The sequence below is a fragment of the Bos grunniens genome, chromosome 3 (assembly GCF_055505025.1).
Source record: "Bos grunniens cultivar Pamir isolate PY7600 chromosome 3, Bosgru_T2T1.0, whole genome shotgun sequence".
NCBI lineage: Eukaryota > Metazoa > Chordata > Mammalia > Artiodactyla > Bovidae > Bos > Bos grunniens.
The window spans coordinates 46,414,136-46,439,420 of NC_141167.1; the positions used below are offsets into that span (position 1 = coordinate 46,414,136).

Consider the following 25,285-nt stretch of genomic DNA (forward strand, 5'->3'; position numbering starts at 1 on the left):
AGTAAACACAGTCTACTGTGTATTTGTCATGCTGCTCCTTTGAGCCATATCATAGCTTAATATTAATATTGCCCAATTTATGAAAAAAAAATTTGCCAATATTTGACCCCCAAAAAAGTTGCACTTTACAAGCTATTGAATCAATGGCTATGTTTACTATTTCTATGAGTCATTTTTTTCCTCCAGAAACACTGTCTGAACTTTTACAGTTATATGAAAGCATAAAATATCATATTTTATAATATATAACCAATATGTTCTAAATTATAATTGCTATAGTATGCAATTTTTATCTGACGTATGGCCTTCCTAGAAACCAATTTCTTAGCATCAGCTACAGCCAAGTTTTTTTCAGAATTTTAAAGAAAAGTATATTTCACAAACTGATGTTGCAGTTCCCTTAAGACAAGTTCTATTTTGGTGTCTACATTTACAATAGCTGAGACTGTCACAGTCATTCACCTTCATCATTAAACGGTCATATAAAGTTCCTTTCTCCTCTAAAGTTAGAATGTTAACTGTTAGCCTTGTAGACTCACTTCCTGAGTCCTTCAGGGTTTATGTCCAGTGGTGTGCAGGCTAGGTAACCAATAAGACAAGGTCAGATCTTAACACTATGAAAAACCTTCCATACCCATCTTTTTTCAAAATTACTTGTGAAAAGCAAAACTTTTAAAAAGCCCATTATGGGTACTTTTGGAAAAACCATTTATAAACTTATATGAAAACTGGTTCAAAAACTGGGGTAGGAATATGAAATTGCAACAGGTCGTGCTGGGGGGGGTTCCTCTGTGATCCCTGAGTCCATTGGATCTGTGTCTGTCTCAAGCACACTTAGATATTGGTGTTTGATAGGAGAAAAGACTTATTTGGACAGGACTGCGAGAAGGCAATGGCACCCCAGTCCAGTACTCTTGCCTGGAAAATCCCATGGATGGAGGGAGGAGCCTGGTAGACTGCAGTCCATGGGGTCGCTAAGAGTCGGACACGACTGAGCGACTTCACTTTCACTTTTCACTTTCCTGTATTGGAGAAGGAAATGGCAACCCACTCCAGTGTCCTTGCCTGGAGAATCCCAGGGATGGGGGAGCCTGGTGGGCTGCCGTCTATGGGGTCGCACAGAGTCGGATACGACTGAAGCGACAGCAGCAGCAGCAGCAGTGGCGATACTGTTGCTCTGCTGCAAGATGCCCTCTAGAGGTGGTACTGAGGGAAAACCACTGTGCTGCTGAGGCACTAAAGAACATGAGCTGAACATGAGGTGCAAAATATTAGAAAAACACACTCAGATAAGCCATTAGCCAATAACTAGACTCGGCCACTGTTGCAGATCTGATGCTCTATTGACTTGGAGCGGCCAAAGGAGATAACCTCTAAATGTTCTTAAGGACCATCAGAAAACCCTCTTGTTGGGACCTATGTCCACTATTAAGAGTAAAACAATAGTTGGAGCCATTATCGCTGAGAGCCACCACTAGGAAACCACAGATGATATAGGAAAGACTTTCCAGCCCTCTTGCCATCCCCTTCCCTAAATAAAGATGGCACTCAGTATGGGGTCAGTAAAAGTTGTTATATTCCCTCTTATCAGTTGGGAATTTGAGGGAAAGATAACAAATGTCTTTCAGTACACTCCAAGACTAAGAGTAAAGAAGAATTTCCTGTCAGTAAATCTAGTACAGTTGGGAGACTCAGAAGTCTCTTAAAGTGGGCTTTGCTGGATAAAAAGACACTGGACTGTAGCTCAGTCTTCAAATTTTCAATAATTATAACAACATTTATTGACCCCATACTGAATGCCGTCCACTACTTTAAGTATTTTATATGTATTCACTCAATCTAGTAACTATGAGGTATAAACCACTATTACAGGCTTCCTTGGTGGCCCAGAGAGTAAAGAATCTGCCTGCAATGCAGGAGACCCGGGATTCCTGGCTTGGGAAAATCCCCTGGAGAAAGGAATGGCTACCCACTCCAGTGTTCTTGCCTGGAGAATTCCATGGACAGAGGAGCCTGGCCAGCAATGGGTCGCAAAGAGTTGTACACAACTGAACACACACACCTGCAGCCAACACCTTTGTTGCAGCCCACTGAGAACTGAGTTAAATGTCTAACTTGAAAAACTGTCAGATAATAAATTTGTGATGTTTTAAGCCACTAAGCTTGTGATAACTTATTATAATAGCAGCAAAAATACCTAATACACACTACTCATTGAAAAACAGTTACTGAGATATTTTCCTTATTTGGGCAAAATAGATTTGCTATAGGTATATAGCAAATAGGTGTATAGCTATAGGTATATAGACTTAGGTTTATAGGTTGTTTCACTAGTGTGGAGGTATTGCATGATAGTCTGATCCACATTTAGCACTCTGCTAAGCATTAAAAGAAATAAATATTTTAAGATCTTGTCCAAAGAATTATAAAATTGGTCATATGCCATGATTTGGATCTTTGATACATACAAGATACATACAAGTGCTTCAGTAAGCACTTGGAATTTAGGAGATGGCTCTTTACCAATCAGTGGGAAGTTATTGCTCTAATTTTCAGAATACAAATAGTTTGGTGATTCTTCACCGATATGTCAGTGTCAAAGTATTCTTTGAAATCTCAGAACATAATGAATTTGTTGAAAGGGTGACACACTGCTACAAAGAACTTTTTCAAAACAGTGTCAAAGTTTTCATATTTCTCATCTATATTCATCATAACAGAGACCATAAAATGAGCTCAGAATTATTTGCTCTCTTTCATATGACAGTGTTTATATACGTAAATACAGTGGAAAATCAGGGCACTGGCCTTTCCAAGCAGTCTTTGGGGAAACATTCCACCTCCAAAAATAATGAATGCTGCACACCATTATCAAACATGACACTCATTGCTATCTGTTTTGACTAATGAGGCAATATGCAGGCTGATAGGATATATGTATATACAGAAAAAAGGAAACTATATCAATGACAGTAGCAATTTCATAGTTGGTAAAAAAAAAAATTAATTGAAAAGAACTATTAAAGCTTTAGAAAACAGCAATAAATACTTAGGAAGACTCAGGCCACCATAAAAGTAAGCTTCAAAGCAAGTCTTCAGAACAGTGGCTGAGTTCTGCAGAGCTTTGTGATGAATGAAATTAAACTTGCCACAGACATGACATTTGTATTCTTCTGGCAGTCTGGTTGTAGGGTATTGCTGGTTCCTCCCAGCATTGCAGATATGATGGTCACAATTCTGCTCCTACGGTCTGGATTCACACAAACATTATTAAAACCGTTCCTGTACAATGAGCTGGAAAAAGGCAATCAAAATTAACTAGGGAGCAAAGACTTTGACTGCTGGGACAAAATATAATAGTAAAAGCAGCTTCACCTTCAGCATCCAGAGATGCAGGGCCTTATTTTGGGCAATAATGTCATTCTGTCTGTTGAACAGTGAACTCAACAGCAAAAAGAGGGGACTACCAAGGAAACTGAGTACTCACACACTCTGCTGGATTGATGGAGAATGAGAGTTATGTGCTCAGTAGGAAAAGGACTGTAAGAATTATATTTGTTTTTGCAACCAGTGCCATTCACTGGTCTAGTGGATTAGTCGTTATGTTTTATTTAACTGTCCCTTTCAAACAACCTGTTTTCTTTTTCCTTGTGGATTGAGCATTTGTACAACTGAACTGACCAAAGCAGCTAGCTGTTTGGACACGACACCGAATTGTGACACCATAAACTTAAAGTTTTTTAAGTTTTTATTACTGTTTTCTTAAAATTGTAGTACCTTATTTTTCTTATAAGTAGTGTCTAATTATTGTAGAAAAATAAGAAAATTAGAAAGTGCAGATAAGCAAAAATAAAGAGAAATATATATATATATATATATATTACTGTACTGTACTGTAAGTCACTTCAGTCGTGTCCGACTCTGTGCGACCCCATAGACGGCAGCCCACCAGGCTCCCCCGTCCCTGGGATTCTCCAGGCAAGAACACTGGAGTGGGTTGCCATTTCCTTCTCCAGTGCATGAAAGTGAAAAGTGAAAGTGAAGTCACTCAGTCATGTCCGACTCTTAGCGACCCCATGGACTGCAGCCTACCAGGCTCCTCCATCCATGGGATTTTCCAGGCAAGAGTACTGGAGTGGGGTGCCATTGCCTTCTCCGATATATATATATATTATATATATATATATATATATATATGTAAGGGTATACCTCTAAACATTAACAGTGGTTGTACTAGGTAATGTAACATCATATATACACATCCATAATATGTATGTATATATATACACATATTTACACATATATATGATGTCTCATTACCCAGTACAGCCACTGCTAAGTTTAGAAGTATATCCTGCCAGACAGTTTTCCACAAACATATACATTTAAACATGTTTCACTGAAAAAAGTATTATGCCACACATGTTTTATAACTTGCTTGTTTTTGCTAAGCACCAGTATACTTCTGTATCTGTCACCTAAGGACTTCATTTGTAATGACCACATATCATTCTATTAAATAGATTTACCATAATTTATTTAATCTATCTCCTATTGTTATATATTTTGGTGTGGTTTCTAATTTTTTTATTACAAATAATATCATAATGAATATATTGGTAAATCCTTGTTGCATACTTATCCAGTTATTTCCTTAACCTAAGTTCTAGAAGTCAAATTACTGGTTAAAGTTATGCACTTTTCTAAAAATGTAATGCCTATCTAGAGTTTCATCTTTGAATGGAAAAGAAAATGAGTTAAAATCAGAAGATAAAAATCACTCAAAAGCCTTAATGTCTCATAAAGATCTGAACTGCTAAAGTAAAAACATGGAAATACTTTAATTAGGGCCTGCTTGTTAAACCACTTACATACACACATATACACAAAGTTATGGGTTTAAGTGAGTCATTAAGTCTACAGATTAGCAAGAGAGATAATTTTCTGAATAACAAGCAAAGCCATTATAATATTATCTTCTATTAATACTTATTTTAATAAAAATTATTTTTGTAATTTAAAAATAATAAGAGCAATATTGATACACAATTCATACAACATAAAATTCACCCTTTTGAAATGTACAGTCAAGTGATTTATAAGTATAGTCACAGAGTTGTGCAATCATCACCACTATCTAATTTCAGAATCCTTTTATTACCTTAAATAAAATCCGTACACATTAACAGTCGCTCCTCAGCCCCCTGCTTCCCAGCCTCCAGCAAACACTAATCTGCTTTCTATTTCTGTGCATCTGCCTCTTCTTGACATTTCATATAAATGGAATCATACAATATGTGGTCTTTTGTGAATGGCTTATTTCACTTAGCATTGTTTTCAAGTTCATTGATGTCAGCCCTTCATTTCTTTCCACTGTCGAATAATATTCCACTGAATATACACGTTTTGTTTGTCCATTCTTAGGACAAATGCTATTCTTAGGATATTAATTAAAATTTTCTCATCATACTTCAAATACTTCAGTAGCTCCCCAAACCGATAAGGATGTCCATTAAAGGCCCCCTGGCACCTACTTAATTTGAGGGGTTGATGGGTTCTTCTCTCATACTCCCAACCCAACCAACTTGAACCCTTCCACAACCACTGCAGTCATAATAGAACTACTTGCAGCCTCCTTAACATAAAAGGCATGCAAAAAAATAAATAAATAAAAGGCATGCACTTGTGTATATGCCATCCCTTCTATGTGGAATATCTTTCCTCTCCTTATCTGTGTGGACCCTTTAATTTTCATTTATGATCAGTTTCCAGATAGCTCCTCTTTTTGAAAGCTTCAAACTTTAAGGTTAATATGGATGCAATATTTTAAATATTTAAATCTATTATATTTCTATCATAATTAGAAGCCCCAACACACTAAGGATAAGCTGAATTCAGCTTTTTAAATAATTTATTATCCCTCTATTTAACACCTGTCACACTGCATTATACTTACTGGTTTTCTTAACTTTTCTTCTACTATATAGTGTGCTCACTGAGGCCAAAAATTATATTCAATGTACCTTTATAATACCAGCAATCAGGCCTCAGTTCAGTTCAGTTCATTCACTCAGTCCTGTCCAGCTTTTAGAGACCTGATGGACTGTACCACCCCAGGCTCCTTGTCCATCACCAACTCCCAGAGCTTACTCAAACTCACATCTGTCAAGTCAGTGATTCCATCCAACCGTCTCATATTTTATCGCCCCCTTATCCACCAGCCTTCAATCTTTTCCAGTATCAGGATCTTTTAGAGTGAGTCAGTTCTTCACATCAGGTGGCCAAAATATGGAGTATCAGCTTCAGCATCAGTCCTTCCCATGAATATCCAGAACTGATTTCCTTTAAGATGGACTGGTTGGATATCCTTGCAGTCCAAGGGATTCTCAAGAGTCTTCTCCAACACCATAGTTCAAAAGCATCAATTCTTCAGTGCTCAGCTTTCTTTATAGTCCAACTCTCACATCCATATATGACTACTGGAAAAACCATAGCTTTGACTAGAAGCTATGGACCTTTATTGGCAAAGTAATGTGTCTGCTTTTTAATATGTCTAGATTGGAAATAGCTTTTCTTCCAAGGAACAAGAATCTTTTAATTTAATGGCTGCAGTCACCATCTGCAGTGATTTTGGAGACCCAAAAATAAAGTGTCTCACTGTTTCCATTGTTTCTCTATCTATTTGCTGTTTAGTGATGGGACCAGATACATGATCTTAGTTTTCTGAATGTTGAGTTTTAATCTAACTTTTTCACTCTTCTCTTTCACTTTCATCAAGAGGCTCCTTAGTTCTTTGCTTTCTGCCATAAGGGTGGTGTCCTCTGCATGTCTGAGGTTATTGATATTTCTCCCAGCAATCTTGATTCCAGCTGGTACTTCATCCAGCCCGGCATTTCTCATGATGTACTCAGCATATAAGTTAAATAAGCAGGGTGACAATATGCACCCTTGATGTACTCCTTTCTGAAGCACTACCTTACACAGATTACCATGAAAGGAATTGCTGAGTTTTCCAAATTTGCTGGCATATTGAGTGCAGCACTTTCACAGCATCATATTTTAAGATTTGAAATAGCTCAACTGAAATTCCATCACCTCCACTAGCTTTGTTCACAGTGATACTTCCTAAGGCCCACTTGCTTCACATTCTAGGATGTCTGGTTCTAGGTTAGTGATCACACCATCGTGGTTATCCAGGTCATGAAGATCTTCTTTGTATAGTTCTTCTGTGTATTCTTGCCACCTCTTCTTAATATCTTCTGCTTATGTTAGGTTCATACCATTTCTGTCCTTTATTGTGCCCATCTTTGCATTAAATGTTCCCTTGGTATCTCTAATTTTCTTGAAGAGATCTCTAGTCTTTCCCATTATATTGTTTTCCTCTATTTCTTTGCATTTATCACTGAAGAAGTCTTTCTTATCTCTCCTTGCTATTCTTTGGATCTGTGCATTCAAATGGGTATATCTTTCCTTTTTTCCTTTGCCTTTTGTGTCTTTTCTTTTCTCAGTATTTGTAAGGCCTCCTCAGACACCATTTCACCTTTTTACATTTCTTTTTCTTGGGGATGGTGTTCATCACTGCCTCTTGTACAATGTCATGAACTTCTGTCCATAGTTCTTCAGGCACTCTGTCTATAAGATCTAATCCCTTGAATCTATTTGTCACTTCCACTGTATAATCATAAGGGATTTTATTAAGGTCATACCTGAATGGTCTAGTGGTTTTCCATACTTTCTTCAATTTCAGTCTTAATTTGGCAATAAGGAGTTCATGATATGAGCCATAGTCAGCTCCAGGTCTTTTTTTTGCTGACTGAATAGCGCTTCTCCATCTTTGGCTGCAAAGAATATAATCAGTCTGATTTTGGTGTCGACCATCTGGTGATGTCCGTGTGTAGAGTCTTCTCTTGTGTTGTTGGAAGCGGGTGTTTGCTATAACCAGTGCATTCTCTTCACAGAACTCTATTAGCCTTTTCCCTGCTTCATTCTGTACTCCAAGGCCAAATTTGCCTGTTACCCCAGGTGTTTCTTGACTTCCTACTTTTGCATTCCAGTCCCCTAAAATGAAAAGGACATCTCTTTGGGTGTTAGTTCTAGAAGGTCTTGTAAGTCTTCATAGAACCATTCAATGTCAGTTTCTTCAGCATTCCTGGTTGGGGCGTAGACTTGGATTACCATGATATTGAATGGTTTCCTTTGGAAATGAACACAGATCATTCTGTCATTTTTGAAATTGCATCTAAGTACTGCATTTCAGACTCTTTTGTTGACTATGATGGTTACTCCATTTCTTCTAAGGTATTCTTGCCCACAGTAGTAGATATAATGATCATCTGAGTTAAATTCACCCATTCTAGTCCATTTTAGTTCACTTATTCCTAAAATGTCCATGTTCAGTCTTGGCTATCTCCAGTTTGACCACTTCCAATTTACCTGATTCATGGACCTAACATTCCAAGTTCCTATGAAATATTGCTCTTTATAGCATTGGACTTTACTTTCACCACCAGTCACATCCAAAACTGGGTGTTGTTTTTGCTTTGGCTCCACCTCTTCAGTCTTTCTGGAGTTAGTTCTCCAGAAAACATATTGGGCACCTACTGACCTAGGGAGTTCATCTTTCAGTGTCCTATCATTTTGCCTTTTCATACTGTTGATGGGATTCTCAAGGCAAGAATACTGAAGTGGTTTGCCATTCCCTTTTCCAGTGGACCATGTTTTTTCAGAACTCTCAACCATGACCCATCCATTTTAGGTGGCCCTACACATCATGGCTCATAGTTTCATTGAGTTAGACAAGGCTGTGGTCCATGTGATCAGGGCCTCGTATATGGTAAAATGCAATGAATGTTTGCTTTGTGTACATGATAAATAAAATGATTTTTTTCCCTTGACTGGATAAAGTCTGTCTAAATTTTTTAATTTTTTAAATTATGAGTATATGATAAAACATTTACAGAAAACTTGGAAAATACAGAGCAAAGTTACATATAGTTCTACTATGTATTACAATATTTTTAAAGTAAATTAATATTTTTAGTTGGAGTTTCAAGATCAAACTCTCAAAAATTAACAGAATGAACAGACAGAAGAGCAGAAGGACACAGTACGCTTGAAAAGCACTATGAACCAATTTAACATAATTAAGATTTATACAATTTTCACACAACAGCAGGGGATAAATTTTATTCAAGTTCCTGTAGATCATAAACCCAGAGACACTGGAACATATCCAGAGACATAAAAGAAGGTGCAAAAATTTCATGGTATAAAGGTTTTGAAGTCATACAGTTTGTTCTCTTATCACTGGTAATTTGACTTTTTTTTAAACTAAATCAATTTAGGAATTTTGTAGCTATATAGATGCAACCTTTGTATTTAATATTTGTGTTGGAATTTTCTTATGTTTAATTTGTTCATTTTACTTTAAAATTCTCAGTAACTTATGAAGTAATATTCATTAAAATAAACCAGAATTATATGTAATTCTAGTAGGTTTTTAAAGGGTATATTGAATTTACAACCTGTCAAACAGGAGACATTTTCAGTGAAGAACAACTTTAGACAACTTCAGAAGTTACACAAAAGATGATTTAGTACCATATATGAAATTATTTAAGGAAGAAATTAAGAATATGCCATGAATTTAACTTCTAAATCATTAAGTGCACTTTAAAAACAATATGAGCTTTTTATGCAAATAAGAATGTCATTTTCCTTAAATGACTTAGAGGTGCATTGCTTAAAATACCATAATAATCTTTGAACCTTATATGTAAACTGTTTTTAATGTTTTCACTGTTTTCTATGTAAATGAAAAAAGTTTTTAAGTAGGTCTAGGTCTTGAAAATAGAATCCTAACCTCTGTTACTTCTGACTTATAGGGTATCTTTGTTACTAGGGTTCAACCTGATGGACCAGCATCCAACCTGCTACAGCCTGGTGATAAAATCCTTCAGGTAAGACAGATACAAAGCAATGCTTTCCAAGGCCAATATTGAAACAAATAAGTGACTTGAGTTAAATCACTGAAAACAAGTTTTTATTACATTTCTTATTTGCCTTTACTGTTTTGGGGTTGAGAGACAGATCAGAAAGCAATTCAGCCTGGTAGAGTCCTATATTCTCAGTACCTGGCACTTGGCAGGTATTCTGCATATTTGTTTAAAGGAATAGTGTTACTTTGGGAATGTAAGAAGAATTGATGTGTACAAGAATCTATGCATAGTTATCAAGTGTAAGTAAGAAGGATGAAGCACCCAAATACGGTACTGATGTAACTTTAGATGAGAGAGAAGGGACTGGTTCATATTTAATTTCTCAACAATAATCTTGTTACTGTTTTAATAGTATAAAATACATGGTTATTTCTCTCTACTTTCCCTGCTCAGATAGTTACCAAAATGGAAAGACCCCACTCAACTCAGCTCAGCAGTGATCCTCTACCTTCTATTTACTGAACTCTGTCAAAGAATTGCAGAAAAGTAAAAACTCTATATAGATAAATTGTCTTGGAATCGTATTCTCACAAATATTTTAAACTAACTAGCAAGATTATGAAAACTTAAGTTTTCAATAATGATAATTATCTGAAAATACTATGAATTATTCCAGCCTCTGGCAACGTCACGGTAGAAATACCACCCGAAGGGTCCATGTCAGTTTCATGTAGACAGAAGACCAAACCAACCAATTTTCAAACTTGCTTGTACAGGGATGGCTATCAGAGTGCTGTTATAACAATAGCAAACAGAAAACAGCCTTACTATCCAGTTAATATGAAAAAGGTTAAGTAGCTTATGACAAGGCATTTCTTTAGTGAAACACTGTATAGATTTTTAAGAGCCATCATTCAAGCCAGATTTTTATTTATGTATACAGAGAGGTTGGTGATATGTTGTTGAGTGGCAGAAGTAGATTACATAAGAGTGAGTTATATGAACACTTTTGTATCCACCTGTTCATCTCTTGGTATCTATATTGTGTGATTATACAACATGTACATTATATATATAAAACTGTGTTATGTTATGAAAAAAAAAAAAAGACCAAATCAGTAGATGGCCTTTTGAGTTAAGACATTGAAACAAAAGAGACACATAAAAGCTAAATATTTTCTTTACCATTTAATTATCAAAGTTCTCTATTTTTTAATTGCATAGCTAGCCCTTTGGTGTTAAGCATTTTATATCATTTCTACAGAACTCACATTCATTATATGTAAAATGAACTGTGGTTTATACTATAGCTGAGGTCCCCTAACTTAAAAATTAAACTGTTTAATAATTGTATCAATTTCCATGGAAAGCAACTATGAATAAACTCACAATGTAACCACCTAACATTTAGTACATGGTGCTATTTAACAAAGGAAATAGCTAGTTCTTTTCCTCTACTGAATTTTGAACAAATTATTTCAAATGTCAGAGTCTGTAAAAAAATGAAGCCAGCTCATCTCAGATCTCTGATCTATTAGAATGCCAGGCTGGATAGAGAAGTATCCCATAGCATGGAACAAGTTTGGAGACTTTGCCTTCATCTGTGACAGAGCAGGGCAAAAGATTTTTCTCTCTAAACTGAGAAAAGAAATATACTTAAATGGATATTAAAATATTCTATAGATAGATACAGATATAGATATCCTACAGAATGAAATGCAAATTAAGATGATATCTAGTTGCAGGTTTAGAATATGTTCCTGGCTGTGAAATTCTAGAACAGTTATATGTGGGGAAATGAGGATTTAGTAAGTGTTTCTAGTCCCTGAGAAGTATACAGCAACAGCAAAGTGCACAGAGAAATTAATTCTTAACACAAGAAGTAAAAAAGAATTAAAAGTGGAATCAAAGTCAGAAGAGCTTCCCCTGGGTTGTCTATTCTCTCCACAGAAGAGTCTCAAGGATGTAACATTTTATTTTTGCTGTAGAACTCATTTGTATCTAGTACAATAAAATCAAAGTCCATTTTCAGTAAAAGAAAAATGTACATAGACCTTCATCAAATAAATTGCTGTATTTACAGTTTCATTCATACTAGTTAAAAAGCACAAGTAGCCAATTATATTTTCTGAAGGAAATAAAAATGACTAATTCTAAACTGGAATCATTGCCAACATCAGATGTTAAGAGAGAAAATTATATTTTTATTTCTTAATGATACTGTAGCTCTTGGTTTAAAGAACACTGGGATAAAAATGAACTTATAACATTGAGTTATCTGTCACTTCAAGATCATTAGAATATATCCTCACTGGAGCAAATTTATTTATAAACTTTAATGAAAGCATACAACCTGGAAAATCAAGGTAAAAGAAAAGAATAAAATCAATGAATGAGCTCCTCCTTAATGTGAGGGCAGTTTGGGGTTTGATCTAAATCAGTAGCAAGTAGCAAAATATATATAAAATGGCAAAAGATGTACCTTTCCCAAACCTCCCCAAGCCCAGAATTTATTATATAAGAGCTCTCTCTTTCTTCTTCTGTAACTCTTTTTACCCACAACTCTCTTCTTATTCTGCTGTTGTATTATGAGCATCTTATTTGAGTTAAATGAAAATGTGTGCATTAAGGATTGATGTTAATTAAAACATATTCACATGATTATTCTGTCATTTACTATTCATTTTCCTAGAATAGATACTATAATTCATTAGCTTCAAATACTGGCTAAAGTTTAGTAAGTCATTTTGCTTTAAGACAGTGTAGCATGAGGAAAGAGCACTCTGCCAAGGGACCTGACCCCTCACAGCTTCATCTTGTGTAAAGTCAAATTATAAAAGAGTGAGAGAGAAAAAGGGAAAGTGCATGGACCATAAAAAATGTTATTCAACTGAACCATGTGAACTTGTCAATATTTGACCATTTTTTGAAGTGGCAGATTTGTTGGTTTAACATCATAGTTTCTTTTTTTCTAATATTCTTTCCAGTTATAAAAGTCAACCTAATTATACATTTTTCAATTTAAAATATAAGTATAGAAAATCCACTAATTATAGTTATTCTGTCCAAAAGATGAATAGACTGCAAAAAAAAAAAATGTACTTGATAACATGACTCACAGTTGTAGGCCACTTGTAAGTATATTGTATATTGTATCCTAGTCTATCACAGTAGTCAATTCCTATCCTCTTCATTCACCTGCCCTCTCACCTTCCCAAGACAAGAGCCTAACTTCATCAGGAGCAGAGAAATTAAATGATTTATAATTAGTTTATGATATCCAGTTCTACTTTTCCAAAATTTTAATAGCTTTGAAATTTATAATCCAAAGTATATTCCTGGTCTATGGCTAACTCTCAGAGATACCAATATATAATAATCAAAGAGATGATAATTCAAACAAATCAGATAATCCCCTTTTTTCTAATCTTGAAACACCTTGTCCCTACAATTCATACAGACAAGTTGAAAAACCACTGTCAACAAATATATGTCAAGTTTCACTAGTTATTGGTAAGCTATTGGGTCACAGCATATGATATCTTGATGAAGCAGGAGTTATTCCAGGTTTAACAGAGAGGAGAAAAGAGGATGAGTAGAAGGAAGAATAAAAATGAGAGTGAAAATGTTAGTCTCTCAGTCATGTCCAGCTCTTTGCAACCCTGTGGACTGTAGCCCGCCAGGCTCCTCTGTTTATGAATTCTCAGGCAACAATACTGGAGTGGGTTGCCATTTCCTTCTCCAGGGGAAGAATACCCATGGGCTAGACTGGCATCTGTCTTCAGGAGCAGAGGTGAGACCCTTATGCCAGATGGGTGAGTGTGGAATACAATGAGAGAGGAGAGAGAGCCCAAGCACGAAGAAAGAAAACCCTCGGACTTTATAGTTTCTCACTGAGTTGGAGAATTCAAACATGGACATGGCTTGGAGTGGGAATGGGGGCTAGGATAGGATGATGAATTACAGCTTTCAAAGTTCAGAATGGAAAAAGAAAGTTTAGATTTCCCAAAAGTCTAAATGAAATAAATGTCCATGAATGCCTGGGTCAGTTGTATACAGATATACAGTGCTATATCTATATACAATCACTGAATCAAACCTTCCGTGTCTGAGGGGAAGTTTGATACCTCTTTTAATGACCAGTAGGTCATGCTAATAGTATTATCTTACTCAAAGTTTACTTATTCAACAACCTCAAACAAAGTTCTTTCGAGACACCATATTATTGTCATGAATTCCATGCACTAAATCTCATGCCTTTTACTCATAAGAGAGACTTATTTCTTACTTGGAGTCTTTGGTCTAGTTTTCCAGATCATCGAGGGGAAAGCCTCCGGATCCAGGCACATTGTAGGAAGCAAGAAGTCATAACCAACAGCTTTGCTGTTCAGGAAGAAAGAGAAACATCTTTTAAAAGAAAGAAACAAAATTCAAAAAGTACTATTCAATTTAGAATACTGTTTCCCAATGGAATCTTTTAAAATATTTTTTTTAAGAGTTCCTTACTCTTCAAGTTTCAGAGCCACTTCAGAGTCTATCCTTTGTTTCAGAATTTCACAATGTTCTCAGCATATTAAGAACCTGAAAAATCTTACATTTCTCAACATACTTAACCATACAACCATCTTGACCAGCAACATCAATTAGCTATTTCCACAAAATACACTTAGGGAAATTTCTTTCATGGAAGCAACTAATTGGCTTTATTCCAAACTGTTCACATTCATAATTATTATCATAAGTCACTAAGAATGGGTTAGGGTATGTTTATTTCTCTGAATTCTTTATAATTTCTTCCCAAAAAAGGCCACAAAAAGTAAAGAGGACACATTTTTGTTATGGTTAAAATGAAGTCAGTCAGTCAGTTCAGTCGCTCAGTTGTGTCCGACTCTTTGCGACCCCAGGGACTGCAGCACCCCAGGCCTCCCTGTCCATCACCAACTCCCAGAGTTTACTCAAACTCATATCCGTTGAATCGGTGATGCAATCCAACCATCTCATCCTCTGTCATCCCCTTCTCCTCTCGCCTTCAATCTTTACCAGTATCAGGGTCTTTTCAAATGAGTCAGCTCTTCGCCATCAGGTGGCCAAAGTATTGGAGTTTCAGCTTCAACATCAGTCCTTCCAATGAACACCCAGGACTGATCTCCTTTAGGATGGACTGTTTGGATCTCCTTGCAGTCCAAGGGACTCTCAAGAGTCTTCTCCAACACCACAGTTCAAAGGCATCAATTCTTCGGTGCTTGGCTTTCTTTATAGTCCAACTCTCACATCCATACATGACTACTGGAAAAACCATAGCTTTGACTAGATAGACCTTTATTGGCAAAGTAATGTCTCTGCTTTTTAATATGCTGTCTAGGTTGGTCATAACTTTTCTTCCAAAGAGTAAGTATCTTTTAATTTCATGGCTGTAGTCACCATCTGCATGAAGTATGGGACCCTTAAAAAAAAAAGTATTTGGAAATTTCACTAAAGCATTCCCAACAAGGCTAAATGTGTTACCATTTTCTATAGTTGATCTCTTTTGGTGGTTGAAAATCAAAACATCAGAGAGGATTGGGGAAAGGTGGGCAGGGGGGTAGGTGGTGAATGGTTCAGTATTATGTAATGCTTAGTGTTTCGAGAATGATAAAATATATTTGAAAAACATTTTTTATAATACTGTTAGGTTAGAAGACAACCAAAACTAATTTTTTAAATGTGTATGGTTTTATATGCCAGAATTTCACTGCATATCTTTATCCATTTGCTTTGTTCATAATCTATATAGTTCAGCTGCTGCTGCTGCTGCTAAGTCACTTCAGTCATGTCTGACTCTGTGTGATCCCACAGACGGCAGCCACCAGGCTCCCCTGTCCCTGGAATTCTCCAGGCAAGAGTACTGGAGTGGGTTGCCATTTCCTTCTCCAAAGCATGAAAGTGAAAAGTGAAAGTGAAGTCGCTCAGTCGTGTCTGACTCTTAGTGACCCCATGGACTGCAGCCTACCAGGCTCCTCCATCCATGGGATTTTCCAGGCAAAGTACTGGAGTGGGGTGCCATTGCCTTCTCCGATATAGTTCAGCACAGATACCTAATTAAAGATTGAGTAAATACTTTTTGAAAATCAAAAAAATGTTTTGTATACTAAGTAAAACATGAAGAGCAATAAAGACAAATTAAGTTCATTGAGCTGGCTCTAACTTCCATAATTTGAATAAAGTGAAAATAGCATCAATTAGGTACCCACAGTATGTCATTTTTAGCACACAACCACCCTGCAAGGTATCTATTGTTGACAGAAGCGAAATCATTTATTTGAGCTTCTTCCGTTATACCATGCTGATTCTACTGAAGCAAATTTTACTGATAGCAACCTGTTTATCACATTTTCTACTTATCGATTTGGAAAATATGTATTCAGTGTCGACGATGTACAAAATATTGTGCCAAGCAATGTAAACAATGTAATAGGGATGTGTAACTAAGTTTCTGCCCGGGGAAGTAGACATGTCCGAAATTACCTAGAGCAGATAATGGAGGAAGAGAGACGGGGGAAAAGCTGACTTCAAACACATAATAAAATCCATTCCCAATGTCTCCTCTTTTAACAGCAAGCTCTCTACAAAAACAGAAACCAACCTGGCTACAAGTACTGCCTGAAACTGAAAGGTTGATTTTTCAGTTTCTTTTGTGGTAAGGTAAAAGACATACAGTGTAGGTTGTTGGGAAACTGCTTTCAAATAGGGAATTCATTTGTTAGAAATATGCATTCAACATATTTGATAAGAAGAAACAGGCATTCTAAAATCAAAGCAGATAAATAAGTAAATATCTTCAGGATTACTATGTATTATCAGTCATGCCAGAATTTCTATACAAATAATAGACAAAGTCTTCAGTTTAGTCTTTTCTATTTTGCCTTGTCTTTTTTTGAGCCTGAACTCATGAAACATGCAAGCTGCAGCACATGAGTACGTTTAAGACAGAAGAGAAATTCTTATTTATGTTTTAGTCTATCAAGATTTTTTAATACTATAATAAAAGCCACCGAGACATCGAACTTTCTCATATTTAAAAAGTGCAGTGTAAAATTTTCATTGGAGCTCTCTAAGAATTAAAGGTCTGTAGTTCAGATTTTTGATAGAAGGAAAAATTTTTCAAATGACTTGGCATACAGTCAGTGTAGTGTTGATTATACAGTATGAGCCACCAGGGAAGCCCCCATACTCAGCCCTAAATATATCTTAATATTTAATGAGATTAAAATTCTGCAATGGGAAATAATTCAAGGTAGTTAATGTGAAACATAATTGTAATTACCTAAGATACCCACTATTTTGTCTCTTAATGTCTGGCTTTCAGGATTAGACAACATGAAGTCCAATAACACTAATAAGATTGCCGTATATTTTCATTTTCCTTCATCCTAAGAGTTATACACATTCAAAAGTACACTATATTAATGTAAAGAATCTGCCTGCAATGTGGGAGACCTGGGTTTGATCTCTGGGTTGGGAAGATACCCTGCAGGAGGACATGGCAACCCACTCCAGTATTCTTGCTTGGAGAATCCCCCTGGACAGAGGTGTCTGGCAGGCTACAGACCATGGGGTCACAAAGAGTCAAATACGACTGAGTAACTAAGAACAAAAGCAATGTATATCTAATACATAAGATATATGTGTACTGGCGTTTTAAATCTTTGTCCCTTGAAGGGGAGTTTAAATCAACTTGAAATCATATAACAAATTTCTAATCCCATTTCTCCTTTGGATTCTAAGAAGAGTCATGCTGTCCTTCTTATTGGATAATCCCACCAATTTTGTGGCCAAACCTTCTCAGAAACTAGTTTTTAAATATAAAGCTTTGAATAATAAGAATACAATGAAATTCATGGAGAATTACAGCACCCTCTGGAAAATGTCTATGGCATAAACATCCATAATTTAGCCACTTAACAAAACATTTACCAGAAGGAAATCAAAGATAAATTCGGAAAGGAACAAGAGGATGAAATCCAGAAACTGAGTATGTTTTACAGTAAATTGATAAGCTATAATTGCAAAGCTCTATTTTTGTTAGAATTGCAAATATTATGTTCATTAACCCTCTGTCTTTTCATGTCTAAATCATGCAAAGGAGCAATTTAAAAACATTTTGTGGCACAGATGCTAACTGGAATTAAAATAAGGAAGGATACCTTCTGGAAATAATGTTGCTATAGTAAAATGATCCTTTATACTTCAAATCAGTTAAAATCAGAAATCAATGAATTATGTATTCTTGAAGCATAAAATTTTCTGAGTGTCTTTTCTTTTGTAGATTGTTTTCTTTTTAACTTCATTTTTACTTAATAAACCATACAGTTAAGTTGCAATTTCCTCAAAATTGGATATATTTTATTATAATCCATGATAGTCTGTATTTATATAAAACATACTGCTACTGCTAAGTCACTTCAGTTGTGTCCGACTCTGTGCGACCCCATAGACGGCAGCCCACCAGGCTCCCGCATCCCTGGCATTCTCCAGGCAAGAACACTGGAGTGGGTTGCCATTTCCTTCTCCAATGCATGAAAGTGGAAAGTGAAAGTGAAGTCCCTCAGTCGTGTCCGACCCTCAGCGACCCCATGGACTGCAGCCTTCCAGGCTCCTCCATCCATGGGGTTTTCCAGGCAAGAGTACTGGAGTGGGATGCCATTGCCTTCTCCGTATATAAAACATATATGTAGACAAATTTGACAACATATTTTAAAGATTCATTAGTTTATTAATAGGATTTGTTCTTCAAATTGTCTTTTGTATTTATATTATATATATTCAAAATATCAAATGCATAAATGTAGATTATATGCATTTACATTTCAAAGCATTATCAGATTTATACTCTGCAATTAAATGGAATAGTATCCTCCTTTATTTCCTCAGCTCTTCGTCTAATCACACACATGAAACAGCCACAAGACTTTTCTAACTGAAATATTGTGATTCTTCTAAACTTCATATGGATTGGAAAAGTCCCACATACATGTAGTAACATAACTGTCTGATTCCCTGTCTGAACCATCCAAGATGTAAGCCAGATAGCCATAATCACTTTAACAAATACAATATAATTTTTTTTTGGCTCATCTAACAATGGAAGAAGAAAGTTCTCTACAACTGAGATTTTATCTTTTCCTTCCATTCAAACCCCTCTATTCTTGCCTCTCCTGGCATCATGCCTACCGTAATGTTCCATATCAAGAAAAAGCTCAATTAATCTTAAGAAGTGAATTCACTGAATGAGTCTGTGACACTCAGTGAACCTAAAAACATTTGTTTCAACCTCACAACACCCAGTGAAATGAATTGTGTCAAGATACAGAGTCATGACATAAATTCCCATCTAGACACTAGCTGTGTGAGCTTGGATATTTCATGTAATCTCATTGATCCTCACAATTTTCATCTAAAAAATTGCTAAGAAAAAAAAAAACAAAATAAAAGTTAAAAATTGCTAAGATTAAAATAGTTCCTTCCTCTGACATTTTGCCCTTCTGTTCTTTTTACTATTCTTGTTAATGAAAATTGTATTTCTGAAATTCAAGAAAGTAATAGTGAAGTAATATTAATAGTAGTAGCTAACATTTATTGATTGTTTATAGTGTGCCAGGCCTTGTCCCTAAGCAGTTGATATATGTTAACTCATTTAATCTTTAATAAACTTTCTAAAATAGTTTGCTTTCTGATCTTTCAGAATCCTTTTGGTAATGTGAAGCCATTCCCAGGAAGTCTCTAGCTGTGGTCTTTTAAATAGGCCCCTTGAGATTCACCAAAGTTCTGGCTTAGAGCCAAAACATTTCTGGGGACTAGAATTACAGGTAGAGTCCTAGTGTTTGTTTGACTCAATGATCTAATTTATCAACTTGCTTATTTCCTACTGGGAAATCAGCTCTTTGTGTTTCCAACTATATAACTATCATTTATATAGTTACAAAGCATGTACTTTGTAACTACAAAGCATGTACTTTGTACTTACAAAGCATAAAAACTAAAAGCTGATGCTTTAAAGCAGTTATTAAAAGCTAAATTTATACAAGGAGTTTCCCTAGCCTTGAATCAGAACCTGGATGGCGGGTCTGAACATCTTGAAGCCTGATTTATTGGAAACTGACCCAGATTCCATACCAGAGTTCATCTAGCTACGTGTTTTTCCCTGCTGTTTCCTCTGTGAGGCAGAAAACTGAAGCCACTAGAAAATACTTGATCACCTTGGATTTCCTGCTGCCTTTATGAGCCGTCTACCTTGATCCCCATCAGGACAACCCTTTCCAGTTCTCCTCCTGCCAGTTTTCCTGTTCCCTCCACTCAATGCACCTGTATCTTCTTCCTTTAGTTCAACCACCTAGTCAGCTTTCTGTCATCCTCTGGCATAAAAGACTGGGCCCTCTTTCACTTTTCCCTCCCTCACTTAAGACAGATTTACCTAGATGCCCAGATCCATGGGATCACAAGGAGTCGAACATGACTTAGCAACAGAGCAGGAACAACAAGGTCAACAACAAACACTGTCTTTCAGTTCTGCTCCTTGAATCCAAAGCTACGGCCAATCCTGCTCCCCTCCCTAGATTTTCCTTCTTTCACAATGCTCCCTTTTAAACTTATTTTCTAGTAATTCTCTCAGAAAGAAATAATAAGAAGGAATATTATAGTATCAGATGATTAAGCCCTAGTTTAGCTGTGTAACCCTAACCTAATGCCTGTTACTAAAGGGCCACTCTGACCTCCTTCCTGAACCCCAGTCTTTTATTTCTAAATGTATGATTAACATTTCCTTGCATGTGTCGCCAGTACCACAAATTCTGTTGTTTTCCTGACTAAGCCAGCTGCTTCTCTGAAATTTCCATTTTCTGTTAACGGCATCATAATTTGATTTTTCATTTATTTCTTATGCCCTTATCCAATCAGACGCCTAAAAGTTTTCTCCTTTTTAATGTTCCCTTTCAGGTCTCACTGCCCTAGCAGATGGACTCACTTAGTCTTTCTACTTTTGAGATGGTTCACATGTAACTACAACAACAACAATTAAGCCAGAGTTAAAAATTAAAACTATAAGAATGAAAGATTCAGCATTTCTTTAAATTCTAATTTAGGACAAAGTGTTATTCTTACAAGTACTCAAGTTAGATTAAACCTGTTAGGAATCTGAATGAGAATTATAGCTTTGAAACCATGATGTACTAGGCATCACCGCAGTTTCCCTTGACTTCAACATTCCTTCCTTGCCAAAGCCACTTCTCTTATTTGAGATTCTGCATAAATTGAAAATAAAGAAGTGGAAAACTGGTGTAAAAAAAAATTGCAGTAGGAGATAAGATAGCAACTATTTTAAGGATAAAATGTTGGTTAATTTATCATGATCAATGAAATAGCAGTTCAAATCACTGGGAGCAAGTGTAGCGTTACTATTTCAGTAAAGTATTACAAGAAATAATAAGAAGGAATATTCTAGTATCAGATGATTCAGCCCTAGTTTAGCTGTGTGACCTCAGGCATGTTGCTTAACCTCTCTGAGGTGTAACTCTTTCATTTATAAAAATAACAAAACTAGCCTAGATCACCGAGAAATTTATTCATTTCTGAATGAGATTGAGAACCACTGATAGAAATAATGAATATATTTGCCTTTAACAATGAGGGAAATAGAAATTATCTTTTTAATATTAAAATGTTTAAATTAAGAACTTTTCAGTGAGTCAAAATAAGATTTAACTATATCATATGTTTTGTTTTACACAAGTGAAGCATTTGAAAGAGTTGGTGGGTTTATCAGTTCAGTTCAGTTACTCAGTCATGTCTGACTCTTTGCAACCCCATGGACTGCAGCACGCGAGGCTTCCCTGTCCATCACCAACTCCCGGAGCTTGTTCAAACTCATGTCCATCATGTCGGTGATGTCATCCAACCTTCTCATCCTCTGTCATCCCCTTCTCTCCCCTTCAATCTTTCCCAGCAACAGGGTCTTTTCCAGTGAGTCAGTTCTTTACATCAGGTGGCCAAAGGATTAGAGTTTCAGCTTTAGCATCAGTCCTTCCAGTGAATATTCAGGACTTCAGGATTGACTGGTTGGATCTCTGCAGTCCAAGGGACTCTCAAGAGTATTCTCCAACACCACAGTTCAAAAGCATCAATTCTTCAGTGCTCAGCTTTCTTTATATCAGTGATTATATGACAAAAATGGTCCTGTGAACACTTCTAAACCACATCAACAGAGTTCCTGCAAAAATAAAATAAATCAGAACAAGAACAAAATAACTATCATATTTCAAGTGTATCTGTGTAGTACTTACTAGTTTCTCTGTGATTTGCTTAGTGGCTATAAGATTATGGCATCTGGTCCCATCACTTCATGGGAAATAGATGGGGAAACAGTGGCAACAGTGTCAGACTTTATTTTTTGGGGCTTCAAAATCACTGCAGATGGTGACTGCAGCCATGAAATTAAAAGACGCTTACTCCTTGGAAGGAAAGTTATGACCAACCTAGATAGCATATTGAAAAGCAGAGATATTACCTTGCCAACAAAGGTCCGTATGGTCAAGGCTATGGTTTTTCCAGTAGTCATGTATGGATGTGAGAGTTGGACTATAAAGAAAGCTGAGCACTGAAGAATTGATGCTTTTGAACTGTGGTGTTGGAGAAGACTCTAGAGAGCCCCTTGGAATGCAAGGAGATCCAACCAGTCCATCCTGAAGGAGATCAGTCCTGGGTGTTCATTGGAAGGACTGATCCTGAAGCTGAAACTCCAGTACTTTGGCCACCTCATGTGAAGAGTTGACTCATTGGAAAAGACTCTGATGCTGGGAGGGATTGGGGGCAGGAGGAGAAGGGGATGACAGAGGATTAGGTGGCTGAATGGCATCACCAACTCGATGGACATGAGTTTGGGTGAACTCCGGGAGTTGGTGATGGACAGGGATGCCTGGCATGCTGCAATTCATGGGGTTGCAAAGAGTCAGACATGACTGAGCAACTGAACTGAACTGAACTGAACTAGCATTATACTAGGACAATCATAAGTAGGATATACTAGATAATTGATAAGTATTTGTTGAATTAATAAATTGAGTTGAAACTGGGTGAAATTAATTAGTTGTTTCCATAGTTACAATTCTGGTGTGAAGTTTAAAAACACGTGACTTTTGGTTGCTCATACTCTCTTGAATCTTATTATTAGAGACAACAACAATGTGATAAACAAGTATCTTGCATTGATGACCCTGTTTTATTTGTGTGTTTACAGGCCAATGGACATAGTTTTGTACATATGGAACACGAAAAAGCTGTATTACTACTGAAGAGTTTCCAGAACACAGTAGACCTAGTTATTCAACGTGAGCTTACTGTCTAAATATTTTTTATAAATAGTGAAGATACGTCTAGCCAGACCTAATGTTCAAATAAATTTATACATAGAAACAAATTTTGCCAATTGCTGGACCAATGGCAAACATTAGTGCCAAATGTATAATACTATAATGTTAGCACTGATCATCCTTAAAAATGTTAACTATATAAATATGATGTTCATGTGGTTATGTATTAGTTTTAATTGTCAGCCTCTGGCTGTGCATTGGTGCAGTTTTAGTTTTGATTTTGTTTTTTTTTTTTAATTGAATAAGTTTCTTCTCAAAGTGGATTTCATATAATTTCGGAGCACGGAAGCACACACAAGCTCTTTATGAATTCTGCTCTCCATCAGAAACACTGCCTCAAAATTGTATATGCCTTTATATAGAAAATACAAATATAAAGAATTGTAATTCCCATAAAATATTTCTAGCACAAAGTATATGTTGGCATATAAACAAAAAGAATATAGAGAAAAAAACAATATTTTCATAAATTAAACATCTCGGATTGAGAAAGAAAATATATCTTAAAATAAGACTTTACTATATTGAATCTTTTTCAATAAAAATTACAAGATAATGCCTTATGAAAGTAACTGTACATATGGTATACAGTGTTTATATTTGGTTCCATATTCATTTGCTAAATTCTCATAACACAGAGTGAAATATTTCATCAGTTAGCCATTTACCTCTGGGACCTGAATAAAAGATAGAACAACCTAATTTGTTCAATGCCTTTAGCTAATTACAGTACAGACAGAGTTAAGAAACAGACTAAAGGTCATTGTAGATAAATCTTTTTCACCACAAATGTAAGCAGTGAATGATGGGTGGCAGCAAGGTGTTGCTTTATTTCTTTCAAGTTTATGTTGATTATAAACTGTAGCCCTGTGATTTCTTTACTTGTAAATGTGGAATTTATTTGTGTGTTGCTTTATCCAATTTGCTACTTTTAAATCATTTTAAATGAGTTTGGGGTATTGATAAAATTTATCATTAAGAAAGACTTGTTAGAAAGTTATGGGGGTGATAAAATAAACTTTGGTATTTAAATATGAAACTTCAAATATAATTTCTCAGAGCCATGGTCTATCTGTATTACTAATTTCCATGCCCACCTTGGAGGGCAAAGTAGAGAAAATATCTTTTTTCCCCCAAAAGTTGCAAAGTACATATAATCTTAAATTCTGTCTCACTGAAGAGAAAGATGAGCATCATTAATATAGAATTAGTTATTTTTACATTGGAACTGTTTTCCTTTACAAATGATCAAAATCCATTTTATAACCCTTTAAAACTGTTTCTTTTATGTATTAGTCATTCATTTGATTAAAATATTAATTTCACATTCCAGAATAATTTCCCAGAGTTGGTTATATGCATTCTCTCTCATATTTTGACATAGCTCTCTTTTTTTAAATATATATAATGAATTTACTTTACATGCCAGTGTTCCAAATATTTTGTTACGATTTTCACAACAGTATCATATATTGATGTCACCAAAGCTCTGAGAGTAATATTTGTAAGTTAACTGTTTTATGGGGGACATTGAAAATATTGTATTTTTGTAGGGTCTATTAAAATGAGTGTCACTTATTAGAAGTACAGTGGTATTTTTTTGGCAATAGAATTTGTCACTTGAAGGCAAATGATACTTCACTTTATAGATGATGCACTAATTTTGATGTTGCTTTATGTCAGGGTGACATTAAACTATGATTTTATAGGCTTTGATATTTAGCAAATGATTAAATGATTGGCCTATTTAATATGCTTCCCAGAAGTAACTTTTAAATGCATTTTAATATATTGACAATTTCTGATGAGAAATGTCTTCAGAGCCTAATTTTTTCTTTGCCAAAAACTCACACCAAACTACCATACCAGCCGCTATATTAGGATGATCATCAGTAGTCAAGATCGAGGCCCTCACTGTCTCCCCAAGATCACTTAAAGGAGAAACAA

General features: G+C 35.8%; 1 protein-coding gene across 1 annotated transcript in view; it reads left to right on the plus strand.

Annotated features, from left to right (window-relative positions):
• The window catches only part of LRRC7 (leucine rich repeat containing 7), a 602,937-nt gene that overhangs the window by 577,340 nt on the left and 312 nt on the right, over positions 1 to 25,285 (plus strand). The window contains exons 26-27 of the mRNA XM_086390542.1: positions 9,885 to 9,959; positions 23,206 to 23,296. Coding sequence (XP_086246668.1) covers positions 9,885 to 9,959; positions 23,206 to 23,296 — 166 coding nt within the window. The remainder of the gene's footprint in view (positions 1 to 9,884; positions 9,960 to 23,205; positions 23,297 to 25,285) is intronic.